Source organism: Jaculus jaculus, chromosome 10 (genome assembly GCF_020740685.1).
Source record: "Jaculus jaculus isolate mJacJac1 chromosome 10, mJacJac1.mat.Y.cur, whole genome shotgun sequence".
Classification (NCBI taxonomy): domain Eukaryota; kingdom Metazoa; phylum Chordata; class Mammalia; order Rodentia; family Dipodidae; genus Jaculus; species Jaculus jaculus.
In genome coordinates, this window is record NC_059111.1 from 88,396,831 (window position 1) to 88,421,353 (window position 24,523).

General features: G+C 44.9%; 1 protein-coding gene across 1 annotated transcript in view; it reads left to right on the forward strand.

Annotated features, from left to right (window-relative positions):
- Nucleotides 1-24,523, forward strand: part of Snd1 (staphylococcal nuclease and tudor domain containing 1) — a 485,819-nt gene that overhangs the window by 47,575 nt on the left and 413,721 nt on the right. Inside the window, exons 2-7 of the mRNA XM_004658615.2 lie at nt 68-217; nt 10,267-10,387; nt 17,989-18,067; nt 20,472-20,632; nt 22,295-22,386; nt 23,933-24,091. Coding sequence (XP_004658672.1) covers nt 68-217; nt 10,267-10,387; nt 17,989-18,067; nt 20,472-20,632; nt 22,295-22,386; nt 23,933-24,091 — 762 coding nt within the window. The remainder of the gene's footprint in view (nt 1-67; nt 218-10,266; nt 10,388-17,988; nt 18,068-20,471; nt 20,633-22,294; nt 22,387-23,932; nt 24,092-24,523) is intronic.

Below are 24,523 nucleotides of genomic sequence, written 5' to 3' on the forward strand. Positions count from 1 at the left end.
GTACAACGTACATTTGGAGATACTATGTTCAGGCCACTAATTTTCTCCCCCACCCCTTCCTGTTCAGGTCCTGTCAGGGTGTGCCATCATTGTCCGGGGGCAGCCCCGCGGTGGTCCTCCTCCCGAGAGGCAGATCAACCTCAGCAACATCCGTGCTGGAAATCTCGCCCGCAGGGCTGCTGCCACACAGCCTGATGCAAAAGACACCCCCGATGAGGTAGGTGCTACCCAAGGCCTTTCTGAGGCTGCAGACTGAAGAGGCAGGCCTGCCCTCTTCGTGGATGTGACTTTGATGTGTTCTCTTTTCTGTTCATGGTGAAGTACTTTTATGTCGTAGGACTGATGATGCTGGATGTAACCCTCCCCCCACCTCCTCCCTGTGGCTGGCATCTCCCCCTATACTTTACTGCCTTAGCCACAATCCCAATTGGCTGCTCACTTGTTGTGAATAAACTGAAAGTATTTCCTTTGTAGCCTTTTTAGATGTCAACTCATCCTGGTTTGTGGAAGAGCTCGGAAAAAATCTAGTACTTTCCATGGAGGCAACTGCTACTATTAGTGTCCTTCAGAGATATTTAACATTTTCATAAATAAAAATAAAAATTCTTAAGTGATACACCCTATATTACAGCTGCTTAATTAGGGATCCATGACTCCCCCTAAAAGTGTCTGAATTTCATAAAACTAAAATTTTATGTAAACATGAATTTACGCCAGGGCCTCTGGCCATTGCAGACGAACTCCAGAGATACATGCCACTTTGTGCATCTGGCTTTATGTTGGTTCTGAGGAATCAAACCTGGGTCGTTAGGCTTTACAGGCAAAGGCAAGCCATCTCTCCAACCCCATGAATTTTTTTTTTTGTTGTTGTTCATTTTTATTTATTTATTTGAGTGTGACACAGAGAGAAAGACACACACACACAGAGGGAGAGAATGGGCACGCCAGGGCTCTAGCGCAGGCTGACCTGGAATTCACTATGGAGTCTCAGGGTGGCCTCGAACTCACAGTGATCCTCCTATCTCTGCCTCTCAGTGCTGGGATTAAAGGCGTGCACCACCACGCCCAGCTTTTTTTTTTTTTTTTTTAAATACTACTTTATTTTTATTTATTTGACAGAAAAAGAGGGGGGAGCATGCCAGGGCCTCTAACCACTGCAGACGAACTCCAGAAGCGTGTGCCCCTTTGTACATCTGGCTAATGTGGGTCCTGGGGGATTGAACCTGGGTCCTTTGGCTTTGCAGGCAAACGCCTTAACTGCTAAGCCATCTCTCCAGCCCTGTGTTTTCAATTTCTTTTTTTGAGGTAGGGTCTTGATCTATCCCAGGCTGACTTTGAATTCACTATGTAGTTTCAGGCTGGCCTTGAACTCACTGCAATCCACCTTCCTCTGTCTCCTGGATACTGGGATTAAAGGCGTGCATCACCATGCCCGGCAAGGGCATTAAGGAAAGCATTTGGATTTTTCCATCTTTATCATAGGACTTCTTAAAGTTAAGGCAACATTATAGATAATAGAAATACAGAAAAAATCACCTACAATTATTCTAGCAACAGCAATTGGATAGATTCTGGGAGTAATGATTAACGAGATTAAAATCAGTTCTTTCTCATTGTTCCTCTGTCAGTAACCACAAGCATCAGGAATAACGTAATACTGTCTACATCAGAGTTCTTCAGGGAAGATTAAATATGGAACCGCAAAGTGCTTGCGTATTGTAAAGTACTTAGTAGGTGTTAGGTGTGGTAATCACTACTGATGTGCTACAGCAAGTACTAAGATCATATCTCAGCACTTTTCAGTCTTGGGGTGCTAGTCAAGTGGGCAAGCCGACACTTTGAATTCCTTTCTCTTCCTTTCAGTCACACGGGTCACAGCTTGATCGCTTCTGAGTGGTTCTTCTTGGAACTGATCAAGTTGATTTCCCTGAAGAAGCAGGGCAGCCTCTAAGAAAGAAGGCTTGTATTTTAATTTCCTGCTTTCCTGTTTTGGGGGTGAGAATCGAGGGCAGGGAGGCAGGCCACTTAAGACTTGTTCCAAGCTATCATAACAGTCTCCCATGTCGCTTGACAATAGAATCTGGCCAGACTATCCATTGAGGAAGAATAGCATGTGAACTTAGTTCCATGTAAGTTATACAGCCTAATACTCTGTCTCTTCCATAGTAACTTGGTGTCCCCAAAGCTCTCCAGTAACTTCAGTTACTGTGATACGCAGTATTTTGTAGCATTCACTCTCCCCCAGCCCACAGTCATTGAATCTCCATCCTGAGAGCTAGTCTCTCCTCACCTCATCACACTCTAGTCTTCCTCCTCTCACACCCTTGACACGGCTCTGACAGAAGGTTCCAGTGGTCCCAGCAGTAATCCAATCAGAAGTTGATTTCCCTTGCTCTGTTTGCCACATTCTGCTCCCATACCTGTATCCTGCCTCCTTTATATCTTCTCTTAACCATTGTTGGCAATTTCATTTCTAGAGCCATTGCTCCTTATTTATCAATGCTAGTGTGCTTGGAATACTGACGTACAGTCTGTCTGCCTTCTCCTTCCCTCTGGTCTTTTCTCCAGAGGCTCCCAGATTCTTTTGAAACATCACTGCACTCAAGCTCATGCTAGTTGCTATTTGAAGACTCTTCCTTGATTCCTCATTGCTTCTGTGACAGAGTACGTACCTGAGCCCGGAAAACAAGCCCATTTGTGCTTTGACTTCCAGTGTCCTCCTACAGCCCCTCTGGAGTGCGCAGGCCCAGGTGTAACACGGCACTCGGCTCTCCTCCATCCATGAGGGTGCCTCTTCTCTTACCCGGCCTCATGCTGCGCCTCCGTTAGGAGCACCTCCTTGCCTGTGCAGCTTGGTGGCCGCCTGCTGTCTGTGAAGACAGCCCTCGTGAGAAGCCACGCTGACACTTCCTTCATCGTCCCGTCTCTGTGCTGCCAGAGTATGGGCTACATATCTTCCTCTGCTGGGCAGTGAGCCCTTCAAAGGGAAGAACGCTTTCTGTTGTTACCTGTGACCCAAAACAGGTGTGGAGTGCATAAACACTTAAGTGGACAATGAGGAAAACCTGAGTGGTTCTCTCTCGGAGCTGATAGATGGCACAGTGTGGCACCAGCCTTTTGGGCTTTTTGTTGATGTGGAGTGCATTGTGTAGTCTTTTCCACATTCAGGAAGAATGAAGGACATAATTACTTGTTTCCCTTTGCGTCCCTATGCCGGGTATCCTTCACTGCATTATTCCCTTTCCTCCACCTTGCTGTCTACTGTCAGTGGTGCCTGACTCTCCCCTAAGTCGTGTGGCAAAGAAAGCCGCTGAACTGAAGGTCCCCAGACATCACTGTCCTGTTCCAGGCTAATCCCCAGCGTTGCCTAGCTACCCTAGGCAGCCTAGATGCTGCAGTGATGGGCACTGCGAGAATTATATATTTATTTCACATAGATTAATTGAGCTCCTGCTGTGTGCAGCTCTATGCTGGTTTTATGAGAAAATCAGAAGTGAATCTCACAGTCCTCCTGTCACTAGAGCTTTTGAGAATTGGGGTGGTGGGGAGAGGTGGAAGAGCAGCATTTCCAGGTGGTACATGGGGTGATTGGAAGAGAGGAAGGATCATGAAGTGTTGAGCATTAGACCCTGTCTGTACCAATAGATTTTTGCTTTGCTTGGGGTTTTGGGATCTGACTGCAGAGAATATGGGAATTAAAAAGTTCAGTTTCATGACTTTAGCCATTATTAATTGGTTTCAGTCTGGGAGTGGAGATCAAGTCACCAGTTTATCTGCTGTTGGGCGTCCTAAAAGGAAGATGTAGATTTGAGGCTCAGCTACTAAAAGGCCGCTTGCCGCTTAGATGGAGCTCTGGGACATATTCTGAACAGACTGAGATTAAAGCTGTTGCCACCAAGCCTGGCTATAGTTTTATTTTTTGAGGTAGGGTCTTACTGTAGTCCAGGCTGACCTTGAATTCATGGGGTTCCTCTTAACTGAGCCTCCCCAGTGCTGATTATAATTGTGAGCCATTGTGCCCTGCTCATTCTGATAGTTGATACATGCTTTGAGAGATGTTCCTCTATTTGCCTTGTACAGTTTTGAGACAGGTTGTCTTTTGCCTGGTCGTCCTTTGTGGGCACATGGAGTGCTGGCCTCACTTCCACAAGGTTCTCTCCCAAAGTGTTCTCTTGACCTTGTGAGGGGTAAAAGTCAGACTCTTGGTTATATGGTTCTCTGAGTCTCCTAATTGCCTCAGTAATAGAATTTGCCCACTTCTGGATAGAACACAACTTAAGACCTGGAAGATTACAGAAACTTGATTCTCCCTCCCCCACCTCCCCACAGGGCTAAGTGTATTTCATTTCAAGGCCTACAGTGTGGTTTCTCTTATTACTCAGTGACTGATCAGCTGTAAACACCTGAGAACCCAAGGGAGTGTTCCTTCAGCAAGCCTTAGAGTTTAGAGAGTTTCTGCCTGGTTGGTAGAAACTGGAGGATTTCTCACAGGGGCTAGAGATGTATTTCCTTGTGAACTGACCCTCAGGAAGTGAGTTTTCACCCTTGATAAGCATGTTTCCTTTTGGAAGACTTATTTTATCAGAGTGTTCCTAAGTTTTAAGAGAGCAGTGTTGCTGAGCTTTGAATATTAATGTGGTGATTAGGACTGTGTCATAAACATGGTGCTAGTGAGGCTGTTTTTCTTTTTTTGTTTTTTGAGGTAGGGTCTCACTCTAGCTCAGGCTGACCTGGATTTCACTATGTAGTCTCAGGGTGGCCTCGAACTCATGGTGATCCTCTTACCTTTGTGTCCTGAGTGCTGGGATTAAAGGCGTGTGCCACCATGCCCAACTGGTGAGGCCATATTTTTACAGTAAGTTGACCACTGTAGCAGTCAGTTTTATTTTTTTGGAAAGAACTTCTAACCCAGGCACAGTTTCTGGGAGGAACAGGATTTACTGAAGCTTACAGATCCAGGGGAAGGTCCATAATGGTGGAAGAAGCTGGCTCCTCGCACAGGTCTACACACAGAGAAATACCACCACCAGCACCATTAGCAAGCACACTCCAGGAACCCAGGAGAACTGAGACTGCTTTCTGCATAGCTTTAGGCTGGAATTCCAGATCCCCCTCATTAGGGCTAGACCCTAAGATCTGCTCATCATGACACCTCCTCCAGCCAGGCTGGAGATCTAACTTACAAGCTTTATTAAATTCTTGAATTTATTGGGGGACACCCACTCAAACTACCACATTCTATCTCTGGTCCCAAATAGATTTATAACCATCTCACATTGTGTATTATGTTCAGTTTAAATTCAAAGGTCCCATGGTCTTTACCAACTTAAGATAGTTCCAAAGATCCAAGTCTTAGCTCAGATTTTAGATTGCTTTTTTAGCTGTGAGTCCTATAAAGTCAAAACAAGTTAACTGCTTTTAATACATAAAGGCACAAAGTAACTATTTCCAGCTGCTATAAGGCATAACAAGGAAAGACTGTACCATTGCAACCTCAGTAACCATCAAACAAACATCAGACATCTGTAATTCAAGTCCGATATTATAACCAGTGACTGGCAGTCTCCAGGTTTTCTATTTCTGCCCCTCTAGCTGGGCTGAATAGCCAGGGAAAACTTCTATGCCATGCCAACAGCACTCCATGGTAGCCCTTGTATAGCCCTGGTACATCTAAGTATCCTTGGGTCTCCACTGTAATCCACAGTCCATCTTCCAGTGGATTTGCTGGCCTATCAGGGTCATCATGTCCTGTCTCACTTGTGTCTCAAGAGCAGCTCCTGGAACTGTGTGCATGTTATGACCCGCACTGTTTCTTTTCAGGTTTCCGAAACCAATACCTGGTGTGCAGGGCACAGCCATATTTTTTTGTGTGAGTGGTTTTTTGAGGTTGGGTCTCACTCTAGCCCAGGCTGACCTGGAATTCACTCTTTAGTTTAGGGTGGCCTCAAACTAATGGCACCCCTCTTACCTCTGCCTCATGAGTGCTGAGATTAAAAGCATGTACTACCACGACTGGCATACTCTTTATTTAAAGTTGAAACAAATCATGACCTTGAAGAGATGGCGCCTTCCTTTTAGTCAGCTCCTTTCAAAAGAGTTTGCATTTTTACCATTCAGTCTTTCCTTAGGCTTCCTTTGCATTGTTTCAAAGTAAAGCAGTTGGGACACCCCTTTTTTTTTTTTTTTTTGGTTTTTCAAGGTAGTTCTCATTCTCAGGCTGACTATGTAATCTCAGTGTGACCGCAGCAATCCTCCTACTTCTGCCTCCCAAGTGCTGGGATTAAAGGCGTGCACCACCACACCCAGCTTCTGCTTTATTTTTATTTATTTATTTTGGTGTTTTGAGGTAGGGTTTCACACTAGCCCAGGCTGACCTAGAACTTACTATGTAGTCTCAGGATGGTCTTGAACTCATGGCGATCCTTCTACCTCTGCCTCCCGAGTGCTGGGATTAAAGGCTTGTGCTGCCATGCCTGGCTATTCTTTAAAAAATATTTATTTATTTATTTGTAAGCAGAGGAAGATAGAGGAGAGAGAGACAGAGAGAATGGTTATACTAAGGCCAATAGCCACTGCAAATGGACTCCATATGCAGGTGCCACTTTGTGTGTCCAGTTTTATGTGGACACTGAGGAGTTAAACCCAGGTCATCAGGTTTTGTAGGCAAGTGCCTTAACCACTGAGATACTTCTCAGCCCTCAGCTCTAAATCTTAAATTTCTTGGTTCTGTACCTTTAGCCAAGCACATTAGTCCATTACACATTTAACCGTGATCAAACTCTTTGGGTCTGCGCAGCAGAGCACAGCCAGCCTTTATGCTAATAGACCAGTTTCAACAAAGTTCTATGCAGTCTTTCCTTCCCCTTAGAGAGTTCATAAGCAAAGCCTCCAAATATAATTCTCTCTGCACTTAGAAACTCACAAGAATAGTCCATAAAACTTGGCTTACTGCTCTGGAAGGCATCTTCGATTGCAAGTACTAAGTCCATGCCCGTTCCAAGAAACCAAAATCCACATGGTCAGATGCATAGTGTCACCACATCCCACTTCTTGTACCAGTTCTGTTGTAGTCAGCTTTATGTTGCTAGAATTGACTTCTATACCAGGCACAGTTTCTGGGAGGAATGAGATTTATTGAAACTTACAGATCCAGGGGAAGGTCCATAATGATGGAAGAAGCTGGCCCCTTGCACAGGTCCACACAGAGAAATACCACCACCAGCACCATTAGCAAGCACACTCCAGGAACCCGGGAGAACTGAGACTGCTCTCTGCATAGCTTTAGGCTGGAATTTCCAGATCCCCCGCCCTCTGCAAACACTCCTTAGGGCTGGAGATCCAAGTTATAAGTTTTATTAAACTCATGAGTCTATTGGGGGGGGCCATCTATTCAAATTACCACAACCACTAAGTTCATAAAAATATAGAAGGCTCAGTACTTTTGGTTCAGTACCATTTCTATGTTCCATTGATAATTGGAGTCCTAGATCAGACCTCAGATTCCTTGATGAGTGGTATTTCTTTATTTTTAGAGGTGGGGGAGTAATAAAACTGGGCCATAATGAGTGATGAACTCTATTGTCATTGAGTGGTTGGCATTTTGGTGTTTTCATGACTATAGTTCAGCTTGTTGGTAGACTTGGCATCTTTGAATTGCTTCTGGGAAGTTTTCTTTCAAAAAAGGTTGTTGGATGATTGCATGAAATAATTTTCTTAGACCAAAAAGTTACCAGAGTATTCCTTTTCAGACCAATTGGTTGGTCTGTTTTTACTATGTGTAGTCTGAGTTCTGTGACTTAAAGAGATTACAGTGGGCAAGGCATACTCTTTTGGGGGTAGGGGGTTTTTGAGATAGGGTTTCACTGTAGCCCAGGCTGACCTGGAACTCACTCTATTGTCCCAGGCTGACTTTGAACTCACAGTGATACCTCCACCTCTGCCTCCTGAGTGCTGGGATTAAAGGCGTGCCACCACCATACCTGGCTGCATACATATTTTAATTGTAAGAAGGGAAACTCCTTTTATACTTTTTTAATTTGCATGTGTGTGTGCATGCACATGCATATGTGTGTGTTTATGAGTGTGCTAGGGTTTCTTGCTACTGTAAACAAACACAAGACACTTGCGTGACATTTTGCAGTCAGCTTATGTAGGTGGCTTGGGAATTGAATCTAGGTTGACAGGCTTTGTCAGCATGTGCCTCTAACTCCTGAGCCATCATCCCATCTCTTTTACACTTTAACTTTTTTAAAAAAGATTAATTTATTTATTAGAGATGGGGGGGGGAGGAGAATGGGCACACCAGCACCTCTATCCACTGCAAACAAACTCCAGATGCATGTGTCACCATGTGCATATGGCTCGAGTAAGACCTGGAGAATTGAACCTGGGTCCTTAGGCTTCGCAGGCCTGCACCTTAACTGCTAAGCCATCTCTCCAGCGCCCCTCCCCCCCCATTTTTTTTTTTTGAGGTAGGATCTTGCTCTAGCTGAGGCTGACCTGCAATTCACTATGTAATTTCAGAGTGCCCTTGAACTCTTGGTGATCCTCCTACCTCTGCTCCCCAAGTGCTGGGATTAAAGGTGTGTGCCACCACATCCGGCTCCTATATTTTAACTTTGAAGTGGGAACCATGTGCTCCTTGTCTGGAGAGATGGCTCAGTGGTTAAGGCTCTTGTCTAAGGTAACTGTGGTCCCTGAGCTAAACCTAGCAGGGGCTCCTCTGGCTGTTTCCTTTGTCTGAACACACACAAGGTGTGATGGCATGGGGTGAGCAAGACCACCCCTTTGTTCATTACCTTGATCACAGGGATACTCTACTTCCCACTGTGGGTCTGTGTAGCTTCCTGCTTATGTCTGTGTTCTGAATGGATAAAGGGAAGAATCACCATGTCTTAAGGTGATTTGTACCAAAGCTGTCACTGGTGTCTTCCCAAGAGTTTGGGGTTTTTAAAGATTTCAGATCAAAGCAGAAATAGAAGAATCATTTTGGGCCCAGTTCCTCTTAACCTTTACTACTCTCTTTCTTTTTTCTTTTGATTTATTTGACAGAGGAAGAGGGAGAGAGAGAGTGAGAGAAAGAGCGCTCCAGAGCCTCCAGCCACTGCAAATGAACTCCAGATGCCTGTGCCCCCCTGTGTATCTGGCTAACATGGGTTCTGGGGAATTGAACCTGGGTCCTTTGGTTTTGCAGGCAAATGCCTTCACTGCTAAGCCATCCCTCCACCCCAACTCTTTTAAAAAAATTTTCATTTTTATTTATTTATGAGAGAGAGAGGGAGAGAGAGGGAATGAGGGAGGGAATGGGGAGAGAATGGGCATGCCAGGGCTTTTAGCCACTGCAAACGAACTCCAGACACATGCACCCCCTTGTGCATCTGGCTAACGGGTCCTGGGGAATTGAACCTGGGTCCTTTGGCTTTGCAGGCAAATGCCCTAACCGCTAAACCATCCCCTTAGCCCACCTCTTTTTAAAAAATTTTATTTTTATTTATTTAGAAGAAAGGATGGGGGGAGAGAATGGCCGTACCAGGGCCTCTAGCCACTGTAAACAAACTCCAGAGGCATGCACCACCATGTGCATCTGGCTTAGGGTAGTACTAGGGAATTGACTCTGGGTCCTTAGACTTTGTAGGCAAGCCCCTTAACCACTAAGCCATCTCTCTAGCCCCCTACTGTGTTTTAAAAGATGCCAGAAGTGAGATAAATAAGTCTCTTCTTGAGTAGTGATTCACTCCCAAATAGTAATAGCACTGAAACCTTGTCTCCATTGCAGCCATGCCTCAAGCTGGTTTTAGGGAAAGTGCTTTGTAAACTGGAAAGAGGCAAACAAATGGAGGTTGTAGCTGTTATTTATGATGTTCCGCTGCCTAGGTGTTCCAGAGCCTGGGCTTCCCATTTCAGGGAATGGGTTGATATATAGAAAACAGTTAGAGCCCTGGCTGACACATGGTAAGTGTAATAAAAACGTTGGCAAATATTATTGCCGGAGTAAGCTGTAACTGAACAGTGATGGGAAAAGTGTTTTTGCCAGTGTCTGGAAAGTTCTGAGTACTGTGATAGTTAAAGCAACTACTGGACCTGCCTTTTTATGGGGCCTTTAAGCTTTCAGCCTATGTAGTGAGTAGCTTTCTTATCTCCTTGGCCCCGCACAAGGCCAGAACATGGTGGGTAGCAGGACATTTTCATTGAAGGCATAAAGTTGCTTGAACGCTGGTTGGAGTCTAGAGCGAGCCGCTCTCCTGACACTTCCGTTTTGTCTTTCAGCCCTGGGCATTTCCTGCTCGAGAATTCCTTCGAAAGAAGCTGATCGGGAAGGAAGTCTGTTTCACGATAGAAAACAAGACTCCCCAGGGACGAGAGTATGGCATGATCTACCTTGGGAAAGGTGGGCAGCAAGGAGGAGCAGACTGTATTTCTCTTGCAGTGCAGGTTCTGGCGGCTGTAGGTTGGGGACGGCTGGCGGAGACTACCTTGGAAATGCTGCGGGGCACCTGCACGCAGGTGGGGGGGCATGCGCCCCCAGCAGCCCTGCGCCTTCACTTTCAGGCTGCTTCCTGGCTCCGTGTTGCTGTCCGTGGCCCAGTGTCACCCTCTTTCATTTAGGCCACCAGTATGGGGCTGATGGCTCTGTGCTTCTCTGTCAGAGGGCTAATTGATTTAGTATAGATTTTCTATATTACAGCCTGCATTTCTTTTACCTTGTGATTTTTCTTCCTGAAAACTGTTTAGCAAAGGAAGATCTTTTTGCCCTGTAGGTTTTTTGTTTTGTTTTGTTTTTTTATCTGTTCCATGGTTTGCCATAGAATTAAAGGAACACAGGCATTGAAGTTGGGTAGATGGGATTCGCATTCTGATTTTCTCACTCTAATCCTTACCTATTTGCTCTATTTGTAAGTTTTTTTAAAATGTTTTATTTATTTGCAAAGGGAGGGGAGACAGGAAAAGGGGGGGGGAGAGAATGGGCACACCTAGGGCCTCTCTATACAGCAGCATGTGGCTATACGTGGGCACTGGGAAATCGAACCTGGGTTGTTATGCTTTTGCAGGTAATCTTAGCTGCTGAGCCATTTCTCCAGCCTTATCATTTGTAAGTTTTCGAGAGTTAAAAAAGTAGTAATTTTGCTGGGCATGGTGGTGCCTTTATTCGTAGCAATCAGGAGGCAGAGATAGGAGGATTGCCATGAGTTCGAGGCTACCCTGAGACTATATAGTGAATTCCAGGTCAACCTGAGCTAGAGTGAAACCCTACCTCAAAAGAATAAAAGTAACTGTGTGCACGTGTGTGCATGTGCAGGCATGCGCCCCCCACACGTAAATACACCTTTTGTAGCTAGATCAATTGTTTTGGGGCATCAGATAATATCTTGTCTTCTGTGAATTGTGTAGAGGAGAGTACAATGAGGGCATAAAAAGTTTTACTGGGCTGAACGAATTGGTAGAATGTAGCTTGGGGCAGAATTTTGTCTTTTTGTTTCATGTAATTCTTTTATCCCTTCTAGGTAGGTTTTCAGTCTAGCCGAGGCAGGTTTGGAACTCACTGTGTAGTGCTAGGCTGATCTTGAACTCCAGGCAGTCCTCCTACATGTGCCTCCTGATTGCTGGAATTAAAGGCATGTGCTACCACACCCAGCTCATGTAATTGTTAATATATATATACACACATGTATATTTTATTTTTATTTATTGGGGGGAGTTAGCCACTACAAACGAACTTCAGGCACATGCACCACCTTGTAGCACATGCTTATGTGGATACTGCTTAGGTGGTACGCATGTACCATCTTGTGCATCTGGCTATATATGAGTACTGGGGAATCAAACCTGGGTCTTTAGGGTTTGCAGGCATTGTCTCAACCACTAAGCCATCTCTCCAGCTCCATTTTTAAGTATTTTTATTTATTTATTTGAGAGAGAAAAAGTGAGAGAAAGAGGCAGATAGGAGAGAGGGAGGGAGGGGGAGAGAGAGACAGGAAGAAAGAAAGAAAGAATGGACATGCCAGAGTCTCTAGTCACTGTAGATACACTCCAGATGGATATACCATTGTGTGCATCTGGCTTAACATGGATACTTGGGAATCGAACCTGGGTCCTTAGGTTTTGCAGGCAAGTTCCTTAACCACTAAACCATCTCTCCTGCCCCTCATGTAGCTTTTTAATTAAAAGAAAATCTTTCTAATATCTTAGCAATTTAGTTGTTTTGCTCATCTATTTAGCTTGGGTAGTCATTGCTAGAGGTAAAGAGTCAAGATTGAATAGCAAAACGAATGACATCCTGTTAAGACTGAAGTTAATTGTAGAGGTTTTAGAAAAGAGAGTTGGAAATGACATTGGGGTCATCTTGTCCAGTTTCCCTCCATGTCTTCTTTTTTTTTAAAAAAATTTTTTTTTAATTTATTTATTTGAGAGCGACAGACACAGAGGGAAAGACAGATAGAGGGAGAGAGAATGGGCGCGCCAGGGCTTCCAACCTCTGCAAACGAACTCCAGATGCGTGCGCCCCCTTGTGCATCTGGCTAACGTGGGACCTGGGGAACCGAGCCTTGAACCGGGGTCCTTAGGCTTCATAGGCAAGCGCTTAACCGTTAAGCCATCTCTCCAGCCCTCTCCATGTCTTCTTATTACTGAGGATAAAAGAACTTGTGGTTAATCAAGAGTTTACAAAAAAGTGAGTTAACTAGTCTGACTTTTGAAGATAGAATAGTCACCTTCCAGCTCTGCATAAGATCTTCAATTGTGGCTTAGTCAGATTCATGTGTTTTGTTTGTTTTTCGAGGTAGGGTCTCACTCTAGTCCAGGCTGACCTGGAATTCACTATGTAGTCTCAGGGTGGCCTTGAACTCATGGCAGTTCTCCTACCTCTGCCTGTGGAGTGCTGGGACTACAGGCATATGCCACCACTCCTGGCAGATTCATGTTTGGCACATAGCAAGCACAAAATAGTCCTGCCTTGTACATGGCTGAGTTGCCTATTTGCCACATTTTGTTGGCTCCTTTGAGAGTTCATCCTAAGGGAATATCCTTTTCTCGTTTCAAAAAAACATAATATATTAGTTACCTTTTCTTGTTGCTATGACAACATGCCTGAGAAAAACAGCTCAAGGGAGAGAGGCTCCTTTGGATCCTGGTTTCAGGGGATGGTTCACGGTGACAGGCAGGTGTGGAGGCAGGATGGTGAGACTGCCGGCCACATTTCATGTGCAGTCACAGTGCACAGAATAGCGAATGTGGAGTCACGCCTTGCTTTCTCCTTCCCCTTCATTTAGCCCTGGACTGCAGCCCAGGAGATGTTGCTCCCAGCTGTAGGGTGGGTCTTCTCGCCTGTGAACCCACACTGGCCACTCCTTCGAGATACACTTAGAGGTGTGTCCCATAGGTGGTTCTAAATCCAGTCAAATTGGGCTGGATAGATGGTTTAGTGGTTGAGGCGTTTGCCTATAAATCCAAAGGACCTCAGTTCAGTTCCCCAGGACTCACATAAGCCAGATGCACAAGGAGGCGCGTGTGTCTGCAGTTCCTGGAGCACCCATTCTCTCTCTCCCCTCTCTCAAATAAATAAATAAAAATAAAGTTAAAAAAATGTTTAAATACAGTCAAACTAACCACCACATATTCAGAACTCATTGTATTTTTAAAACACATTTAATTAGTTATTTGAGAAAGATTACGAGAGAGATTGAGAAAGAGAAGAATGGGTATTACAGGGCTTCCTACTGCTGTAAATGAACTCCAGACACATGTACCGTTGTTGTGCATCTGGCTTTACATAGGTTGGGCTTTACAAGCAAGCACTGCTCAGAATTCCCCCTGCTCGCTCGCTCTCTCTCTCTCTCTCTCTCTCTCTCTCTCTCTCTCTCTTATTTTTTCTTGAGGTAGGCTGACTTGGAATTCACTATATAATCCCAGGCTGGCCTCCCAACTCACAGTGATCCTCCTACTTTGACCTCTGGTGTAATTAGTTTCAAATTGTTCCAGAAACATCTGACCAAGAACGGCTTGTGGGAGGGTAGGACTTATTTTGGCTTACAGATTCCAGGGAAGCTCCATGATGGCAGGGGAAAACAATGACATGAGCAGAGGACAGATATCATCCCATAGCCAACATAAGGTAAACAACCGCAACATGAGACTATGTCAAACACTAGAAAAGGGATGCTGGCTATCATATCCATAAGCCTACCTCAAACAATACACCACCTTCAGGAGGATCCAGTTCCCAAATTGCCACCAGCTGGGGACATAGCATTCACAACACATAAGTTTATGGGGGTACCTGAATGAAACCCACACATACCTCCCCTGGCCCCCATAAACAGATAACCATCCATAATGTAAGATGCAATATATTCATCCAGCTTTAAAAGTCCCCATAGTTTTTTATCAATTCCAGTGATGTTCAAACATCCCCATAGTCTAAGGTCTTTTTAACTGAGCTATAATACCAAAACAAACAACAACAACAACTCCAAAATGGCACAGAAAAAAAAATTCACAATGTAAAAGATGGCATTGAGCATAGCAAAGAACCAATACAAGTTTAGTCTTTTTTTTTTTAAGCTGGGGAAGGTAGCTCACACCTTTAATTTTTTAAAAATTTATTTATTTCAGAGAGAGAGAGAGAGAGGGAGGGAGGGAGAGAGGGAGGGAGGGAGGAAGGAAGGAAGGAAGGAAGGAAGGAAGGAAGGAAGGAAGGAAGGAAGGAAGGAAGGAAGGGGCAAATAGTGACAGAATGGGTGCACCAGGACTTTTAGCTACTACAAACTACAGATGCATGCGCCACCTTGTGCATCTGGCTTACATGGGTCTTGGGGAATCAACCTGGGTCTTTTGGCTTTGCAGGCAGTGCCTTAATCAGTAAGCCATCTCTTCAATAAAAGAGTTAAAACAAACAGCGCCAACATGAAACTCTGTAGCTCCACTTCTGACAATTCTAACCTGTGACAAGCCTCCAAGTCCAATTATTCTAACCAGTGATGAGTCTCTGGAATTCCAATTCTACCTCTCCAGCTAGGCTACTCATAGTTCCTGAAAACTTCATTCAGTGCTGGCACCTCTCCTTGGCAGCCATCCCATAGTCCTGGCATTTCCATTGGGTCCCCACTGCAACCCACGGTTCATCCTCATGGCTCCACTGGGCCTCCGTTCAGATAATCCAGCAAGCCTGCTTTACACTTCCCATGGCCATTTCCAGAAAACAAAACTGTGTTGCAAATTCAATGACCCTCTCTTTCCTGCATTTGCTATACTCCATAATACCAGGAGGGCTACTAATTTTTTTTAAAGCATTTTTATTTATTTATTTGAGAGCGACAGACACAGAGAGAAAGACAGATAGAGGGAGAGAGAGAGAATGGGCGCACCAGGGCTTCCAGCCTCTGCAAACGAACTCCAGACGCGTGAGCCCCCTTGTGCATCTGGCTAACGTGGGACCTGGGGAACCAAGCCTTGAACCGGGGTCCTTAGGCTTCACAGGCAAGCGCTTAACCGCTAAGCCATCTCTCCAGCCCAGGAGGGCTACTAATTTTTAATCCAGGAGGGGAATAAAGCAGAATTTGAAGAAGAGGACACTTCTTCAGCATTCAAGCCCCTACATAAGAGTCTGCATTATTCTTGATGGTCCAGTGCAGAGCAGCTGGCCCAATCTCAATGGTTGTAATTTCTCAAACAATTGTTGCTGAAAGGGCAGCAGTTTCAGCCCAAAGATTTCCTTTTTTTTTTCTTTCTTGTGCCATATCCCTCTGCTCACACCAGTCCATTGCTATACAAGGCAGCCCTGTACAAGGTCTCAGGATGTGGGCATAACAGCAGGCCTCTCACCCAAACTGCTTCTAGCCCAGTCCAGGCAAAGCTCTTTCTCATCCTCCTAAACCAAACCTCACAGTCCATAGTTCTTACTGCATTCAGTTCTTTCAGCTCTGACCAGAATAGTCCATGAAGCTGTACTTACAGCACTGCAAGTCATCTCTAAGGCTATGGTTTCAAATCTTTGCACATTTCTTCTAGCTCCAAAGGGCTAAAAGCCACACAGCCAGGTGTCTAGTAGTAATGACCCCATTCCTGTGTTATCAATTTTACTGTTGCAGTCAGGTTTGCATTGATGGCAGGAACCATCTGACCAATAGCAGCTTTTGGGAGGAAAGGGTTTATTTTGGATTAAAGACTTGAGGAGAAGCTCTATGATGGCAGGGAAAAACAATGGTATGAGCAGAGGGTGGCCATCACCTCCTGGCCAACATAAGGTAGACAGTAGCAACAGGAGAGTGTGCCAACCATTGTCAGGGGGGAAGTTGGTTATCACACATGTAAGCCTGCCCCCAACAATACACCAACTCCAGGAGGATCTCATTTGCAAATTGCTACCAGCTGGGGACATAACATTCAAAACACCTAAGTTTATGGGGACACCTGGATTAAACCAACCCACCCTCCAAGAGCTGGGATTAAAGTTGTACAACACCATGCCCAACCCAGTACTCACCTTTTAAAAGGGGGGCATTTCAAAGAGCTCTGTGCCAAGTTTTCTGAAAGCTGTCAGATGTGGTGCTGACTAGCTGGTTCTTTGGCTACTCATTTTGTTGGCTTCCGAGCTTCATTCTTTCCCACTTTCTGACCTCTTGGTATCTCAGTGTTCAATGTTTTCTTAATAGTTGAATCCTTTGGTTTAACCTTCCACCCTGAGACAATTGTTGCTTTGAAGGAATCAGTTGAATCTTTATTAATATTAGTCAAGCCTGAAACCCCAGTGGAACAGGTCAGTTCCATGTCCAAGCACAGGACCTGAGAGTTGTGTTGTTTTGTATAAATATTCACTTCAACTTTGCTTAGTAATAAAAGATCTATATAATCTATGTGAAAATTCGGGCATTCTAATAGCAAGACATTTAGTTGAGTGTGTGTACTTTTATGTGCACATGCACACCCATGTGGATATGCACTTGTTAGTTTAGAGAAAGTTGATATGTAGCGTAGTGAATATAACTCTTACAGAATTATTCTGTGCTGACATTACCTATCGGTTCGACTACTGTATTTCAGTTTATCTGGGAGCATGTTTTCTGCCATATTCAAGATTTTTATGCAGTGATTGCCTCATAGATGTCCCTGTTATCATTTCAGCTGACAAGCAAAGATTTAGGAGAGTATCCCAAACCAAACAGTTCTTCAGTAGTGTGGCAAGGCAATTAATATCTCAAGTACCTGGATAGAATATAATCAGGTTACATTTTATGTTTACTCCATTTTTCTTCCCTGTCCCGGTGGCTGCTCCGTGCCAGTTTTGATGTCCAGCCCTGCTTCTCTTAGTATACCTCTTAGAGCAGTCGACGGTCTTTCTCAAGCCGTGTAGCCTATGTTGGTGTCCCCCTGGAGTAGAGACTGTGACATCATGGAGAGGAATTGGACTTTCTTGGTGTGGTAGACAGTTCTAAATGACTGTGTCCATCCAGTCAGACAAGTTAAGGAGACAAGCTTGCTATAATTCCTGCTGCCAGTGTGGCACTGTGCTTGGTGATTTACACAGATTATTTAATTCTCACAAGAACCCATTGGGTTAAGTGCTGTCCCCACTGCAGAAGGGTTACATTAGAGTGCTTGGGGATCTTAGCTAAGTCATTAAGAGGCTGGATTTGTATGAGGATCGGGCCTCTGCTCCTTTGGCCACTTCTCTGCTCTCCTGGGTTGACTATGTGTCTCTTGCTTTCTGGTCAGTCTCCTGTGGTTTCTGAGGTTACCTGAGGTCTGGTTGATACTCTAGAAAATTAGAAACAAAGTCCTAAGTAGATTACTGGTAGACCTTTGGGTTCTAGAGGCCAGATGTTTTGGGAGGAGAGGTTTTCTGAGAAGTCCAGGCCAGCATCTTAGTCTGCTTCCTCACCACATCACACCCCTTGAAAAGTGAGCGTGCCAGTGGTCCACGCACTGGGGAGCTGAGCTAGCAGGGGCAGGTTTGACTGGTTTGCCTCGTGGTTGATTCCCTTTTCTCTTTCTCAGATACTAACGGAGAAAACATTGCAGAGTCACTAGTGGCAGAGGGCTTGGCCACCCGGCGGGAAGGCATGAGAGCCAATAAGTAAGTAGCAGTGCTTCTGTGTGTCCTGACTTGCCAGCGGGGGCGGGCAGCTCATTTTCAGGTGCTTTTGCTGCTTTTCTTTCCTGATCCCCACATAGAATGGACACTTCAGGTGCTTTCATGGCTTCTGAGTTATTCTTGCTCATGGATGTTTCTTGCCCAGTGGTCACTTGTTTACTAATAACATGGGATGAACACCTCCTTTGAAAACAGGCTTTGAGCCTAGGCAGTTCTGTTCTTCATGAGTCAGTAGGTCTTAGACCACACATAATTCCTGAATGTTTGCCCAGCCAGCCACCTCCAAGTATTTATTGAGCAAATGCTGTGTACCTGCCTGTGTTCTAGACACTGAAAATATAGCAGTGAACAGACTCTACGTACTAGCATTCTACTGGGGAGATAGTCAGTAGAAATGATGGGTCCTCAAGTACAAGGAATAGTACAGTAAGAAAACAAAACATACAAATAGAATTCAAAGAAAAATTTGCTTAGAAATTAGGGAAACTATAAAGGACATCATTATTATATATATATATGAATGATTTTGGTTTTTCAAGGTAGAGTCTTGCTCTAGCCCAGGCTGACCTGGAATTCACTGTAGTCTCAGGCAGGTCTCAAACTCACAGTGATCCTCCTACCTCTGCCTCCCAAGTGCTGGGATTAAAGGCGTGCACCACCACGCCCGGCAGTTGTTCTCTATTGAGGGTTAGGATAAATTTACACCTCTCCCAAACCTTTGAAAACGGTTGGTTTTGAGTCTGTAGATAATTGGTAGCTAAAAATGTGCTTGTCTAGCCAATGGCAGTGTGAACTTGTTAGAAGGTTTGTATGTAAAACTTCGAGTACATATATCATGCTCAAGATGACTCATGTTTGCACTCAGGATGGATTGCAGCTGGCTATAATTAACACTTTAGTCTCTGAAAAGTGAGAAGCTATATCAGTAATTTGGAGCTGTAAACATGCTGTTTAGACGATTATGTCCTTGCTGTATGATATGACTGCAGCAGCGGAAGAAAAGGCTTTGGGTAAACACTTCCCTTAGGTGTACCAGGATGAGAATGAGCCAACAGCACAAATGTACCTTTTGTTTTCTTTCTGCCCTTGTAGACTTTGGGCCCAGGCACCCTGTCCCCAGCTACTTAGACTTATACTTCTGCAGCCCTTTCTGATTGTAAGGAGACATTTACTGGACTCTGTAATTGTTGTGTGTGCATGTGGGAATTGGTCAAATTAAGATACTTGTTTTAGGTGGTGTTTTTGGAAGCATGCCACAGTTCTAACTTTAAGGACTATTACTGGCATGACTACTGTTGCAGTGTTTTTTTTTGGGTGGGGGTTGGTCCAGTTTACCACCAGAATGAATTATAAAGAAAAATCCCTTAACAGTTTTGTAACATCTAAACAAAGAAACCTCCACCAGAGTACTAATCCCTCTATACCTAAAGTCTATTTTCCCCTCAGTTTTGTGTTTGTTTGTATCACTTTCACTACTTTTTCTTTCATCTAATTTCTGTGTGAACTTGGATCCCTGAGGATTCTTTGGTTGTCTTTTGGGAGGGGAGAAAGAAAGGAACCAAAGACTTCCAGCTTGGGAGATGGTAGGTCATTTCTACTTTGAAGTCCTTGGTGAGTAAGTGGGAGGAAAGTCAGTGTCTGTAATCCCCACTGGGGGTTCTAGGTGTTTGGGATCTTGCAGAAGCCTTGCACTTAGTTCTCCTTAGATCAGCTGTAAGAGAGCGAGCATATAAAACGAGTAACCTCAGGTGCCTCCATGGCTTCTGAGCTATTGTCCCTGCCCCTCTCCACACTGCCCCCTTTGAACCAGTATGTGGTTGGTCTATCTGTGACTTTCTGGCTGTTCTAGTACGTAGTTTGGCTTCCTGCCTGATGGAGGAGGAAGCACCATTTTAAACTGCCTTTGTCTAACTGGCCTTATTGGTTCTATAAGTAGTTTGGGGGCAGCATTAGCTGTACTAGCAGCTCACACTCAATGCCCCAACCTTATTTGGTAGACAGAAAGTGTAAGGGAGGGTGTTAGCCACCTTTTCTGCACTGCTCCCTGCTGAGCTGTGCCTGGATTCCTGAATCTGGGATGGTTGAATGAAGCTGTCCCCCTGGGAATGGCTCCCCTTGGAACTGTTCCCTCCTCCTCGTCTGCTCACTGGGCAGTGCAGGGCATTCTTCAGGTCTTCTCATGAAATGCTCTTAGAATCTCACCTGCACTTGCAAAGAACAACTTTGGGTTCAAGGTGGTTTTTTGGTTATAGGCTGAGTCTTAGGCCACAGATCTCAGATGAATTCTTTGGTCTCTTCCAGAGAAGATGCCGAAGAAATGAGCAGCCAAGAATTATACAGTTTTTTAATGAACACGTTAACCACACTTTTCCTCCCCATATTCTAGCCCTGAACAGAACCGACTTGCAGAATGCGAGGAACAAGCAAAGGCAGCAAAGAAAGGGATGTGGAGCGAGGGGAACGGTTCACATACCATCCGGGACCTCAAGTACATCATTGAGAACCCAAGGCACTTTGTGGACTCACACCACCAGAAGCCTGTCAATGGTGAGGCTGGTGGAGAAGGCACATGTGGCTTGGGATGATTTCTTTCTGCCTATTCTCTTTGCTTCTTGAGGTTTGTAAGATCTTCTAAATCTGTCGTTTATATCCAAAGGAAATCCTTAAGGGTAAAAGACCATGGCATTTCGGAATTGGAGTTTGAATTGGTGCATACAACTTAGAACAGTGTATGAATTGCAGAGGCTCTTACTTTGCTATTGCTGGGTATAAATTGATGGCATTTTTGCATTGTGGCTCTTCCATTCTTTCAAAAAAGGCTACTTAAATACTACTTCTGATACTTGGAGATATATGTTCCATATACTCATAAATAGATACTTCCATGCTACATAGTTTTAATCCTGCTTCGAATCCTCATTAACTACAGAGTCAATAAAATATGGCCAACATAGAGTTTTTTTTTAATTTAAATTATTTATTTATTTATTTGAGAGTGACAGACACAGAGAGAAAGACAGATAGAGGGAGAGAGACAGAATGGGCGCGCCAGGGCTTCCAGCCTCTGCAAGCGAACTCCAGACGCGTGCACCCCCTTGTGCATCTGGCTAACGTGGGACCTGGGGAACCGAGCCTCGAACCGGGGTCCTTAGGCTTCACAGGCAAGCGCTTAACCGCTAAGCCATCTCTCCAGCCCCAACGTAGAGTTTTTAATCATTTCTTTTAAAAAAATTTTTATTAGTATCTTCCATGATTATAAAAAAATACCCCATGGTAATCTACCCCCCCACTTTCCGCTTTGAAATTCCATTCTCCATCATATTACCTCCCCATCACAATCATTGCATTTCTTTTTTTTTTAAAACAACTCTTTTATTTTGTTTTATTTGGTTAAGGAGAGAGAGAGAGAGAGAGAGAGAGGTAGACAGAAAGAGGCTGAGAGAGAGAATGGACACACCAGGGCCTTTAGCCATTGCAAATGAACTCGAGACGCATGTGCCACCTAGTGCATCTGGCTTAAGTGGGACCTGGGGAATTGAACCTGGGTCCTTTGGATTCGCAGGCAAACACCTTAACTGTTAAACCATCTCTCTAGCTCCTCTTTTTTTTTTTGAGGTATGGGCTTGCTTTAGCCCAGGCTGACCTGGAATTCACTATGTAGTCTCAGACTGGCCCTGAAGTCACAGTGATCACGCCTGGCTTAGTTACTTCTTTTTTTTTTTTCCTTTTTGTTTGTTTTTAAATAGTTTATTTACTTATTTACTTGAGAGAGAGGTAAACAGAGGGAAGGAGGAAATGGGCTCACCAGGGCCTCTAGCCTCTGCAAAGGAACTCAGGACACATTCACCAGCTTGTGCATCTGGGGAATTGAACCTGAGTCCTTAGGATTCTCAGGCAAGTGCCTTAACTGCTATGGCTTAGTTATTTCTTGCTGGTACCTTATACCCAGGGGAGCATCCTAGGTTTTGGATAACAGGGCTTTAATGTGAGCTGTGAAGTCACAGAAGGTTCAGAAGCTGGCGAAGTAGGTCTGAGCTCATTTGTGTGAATTCTCCTGGTCTGTCAGTACTTACCTGTTTCTCTGGGGGAAACCTTTTCAGGGTTTTGCAGGGAGAGGAGCTGGGGTAGGTGCAAGTTGATTGGGCATTCATTGCCTGTTTCTAAAATGTGGCTTTTGTAATAACTAAAGCTGTCTGTTCTTTCATGCAGCTATCATCGAGCACGTGCGGGACGGCAGTGTGGTCAGGGCCCTGCTCCTCCCTGATCACTACCTTGTTACGGTCATGCTGTCGGGGATTAAGGTCAGACCATGCACCGAGCTGCACCGTTGGGTGTGGGATTTGTGGAAGTGTCCAGTGACAGGGTCTTCTACCTGGGGACTTAAAAACTGCCCTTTCTTCCTACTCTGAGCAACTAACCGGAGAACTTTGCACTTACTTTGGTTTAAGCTTTGCAGTGAGACAATTCTGTTTGTCTATGAGTGCTTTGTGGGAGAGAGAGGGAGAGGGAGGGAGGGAGAGAGAGAGAGAGAGAGAGAGAGAGAGAAAGAGAGGGAGGAAGGGAGAGAGAAGTGCTCGGGTATACATGCATGTTCACGTGTGTGGGCACAGATGTATGTATGGGGGCCAAAGGTGTCTTCCTTGATTGCTCCTCACTTTATTTACTGAGAAGGTCTCTCAGTTGAACCCAGGCTTCACTGATTTGACTAGCTAATTGGCCAGCTTGCACCAGGATCCCCAATCTCTGCCATTTAAGCTCTGTGGTTATGGGCAGGCCACATGGCCAGTTAGGAGGGGTGTGTGGCCCGTGCTCCAACCCCACCCCCCCCCCCCCCCCCCCCCCCGTACCTCTCAGCCTCATACAATTGCTTTTCAAAATTTAAAGTACTGGGTCACCTTGGAATTGGAGAACTTAGAAAAGGAAGGACAAATGGCGCTAAGTTTGCTGAATATGTATTTATAAACTATTGTATTTATAAACTATCCATTTGTATTTTTTAAAATTAGGGGTTAAGCTGGGCATGGTGGTGCACAACTTTAATCCCAGCACTCAGGAGGTAGAGATAGGAGGATCGCTGTGAGTTCCAGGTCAGCCTGCGACTATATAGTGAATTCCAGGTCAGCCTGGGCTAGAGCAAGACCCTACCTCGAAAAACCAAATTAAAAAAAAAAAAAAACAAAAAACTTAGGGATTAAAAGCCAGACACTGACACCTAGCAGTGGTCCAGTTTTTCAACTGAAATTAAAATGTTTTTCTACATGATAATGTATCTTATTGGCCTTTAACAATAAGCCTGAGTGGTCCATTTTTTTTTTATTTTTAAATGTTTTAAAAAGATATATATGAATGAGAGAGGGCGGGAGGCAAATAGAGAATGGGTGTGCTAGGCCTTCAGCCACTGCAAACGAACCCCAGACACATGCACCACCTTGTGCATCTGGTTTGCGTGGGTCCAGGGGAATCAAACGCCTTGACTGCTTAGCCATCTCTCCCAACTCCATTGTGGGGTTTTTTTTTTGGTTTTCGAGGTAGGGTCTCACTCTAGCCCAGGCTGACCTGGAATTCACTATGGAGTCTCAGGGTGGCCTTGAACTCATGGAGATCCTCTTACCTCTGCCTCCGGAGTGCTGGGATTAAAGGCGTGCGCCACCATGCCCGGCTTCAACTCCATTGTGTTTTAAAGAGGGTCAGAAGGACAGGTGCTGAGATTTCCTGAATTTAGCCAGTGCCTTTTGTACCCTTTGAAGGCGTGGTGTGTGAAGGGTGCCTGGCTCTTACAGTATGCCTGCCTTCCTTACTGGCTCTTGCAGTGAAACAGTCCTCCTCACTGGCCTCAATTTTCTCTAGTGCCCAACTTTTCGTAGAGAAGCAGATGGCAGTGAAACACCAGAGCCTTTTGCCGCAGAAGCCAAGTTTTTCACGGAGTCGCGACTGCTTCAGAGAGATGTTCAGATTATTCTGGAGAGCTGCCACAACCAGAACATTCTGGGCACCATCCTTCATCCAGTAAGTATGCTGTGCAGCCTGGGCAGTGATGGGCAGCAATGTATTCAGAGTTTGAAGAGCTGCCGTTTGCTTCTCTTTTTCTCTATTTAACATCCACTTAAATAGCTTGGCAGGGTTTCTACCTAATGATTCTGAGGCCTTTTCTAGGGAGATGTCATTTGTCTTATGGAATTGAACAAACCTGTGCACCTTCTTGCCTTTTGGAAATTAATCTGAGATGTTACTAGGTTCATAAGGGGAAGATGCACTCCATCACTCACTTTCCCAAGTGTTGGCTGCTAGAAGCTGCCAGTAGGAAAGGCTGGAACTGGCCATGTGCGGCAGAAATGGAACTGAGACTTGTGGAGTGTGACTGAGGAAGCTTATAGGCAGGTCTAGAAGTTAGCTGTCTGGAGTATGGGCAGAACAGGAGGAGGCCGCTTGTTCTTCCTC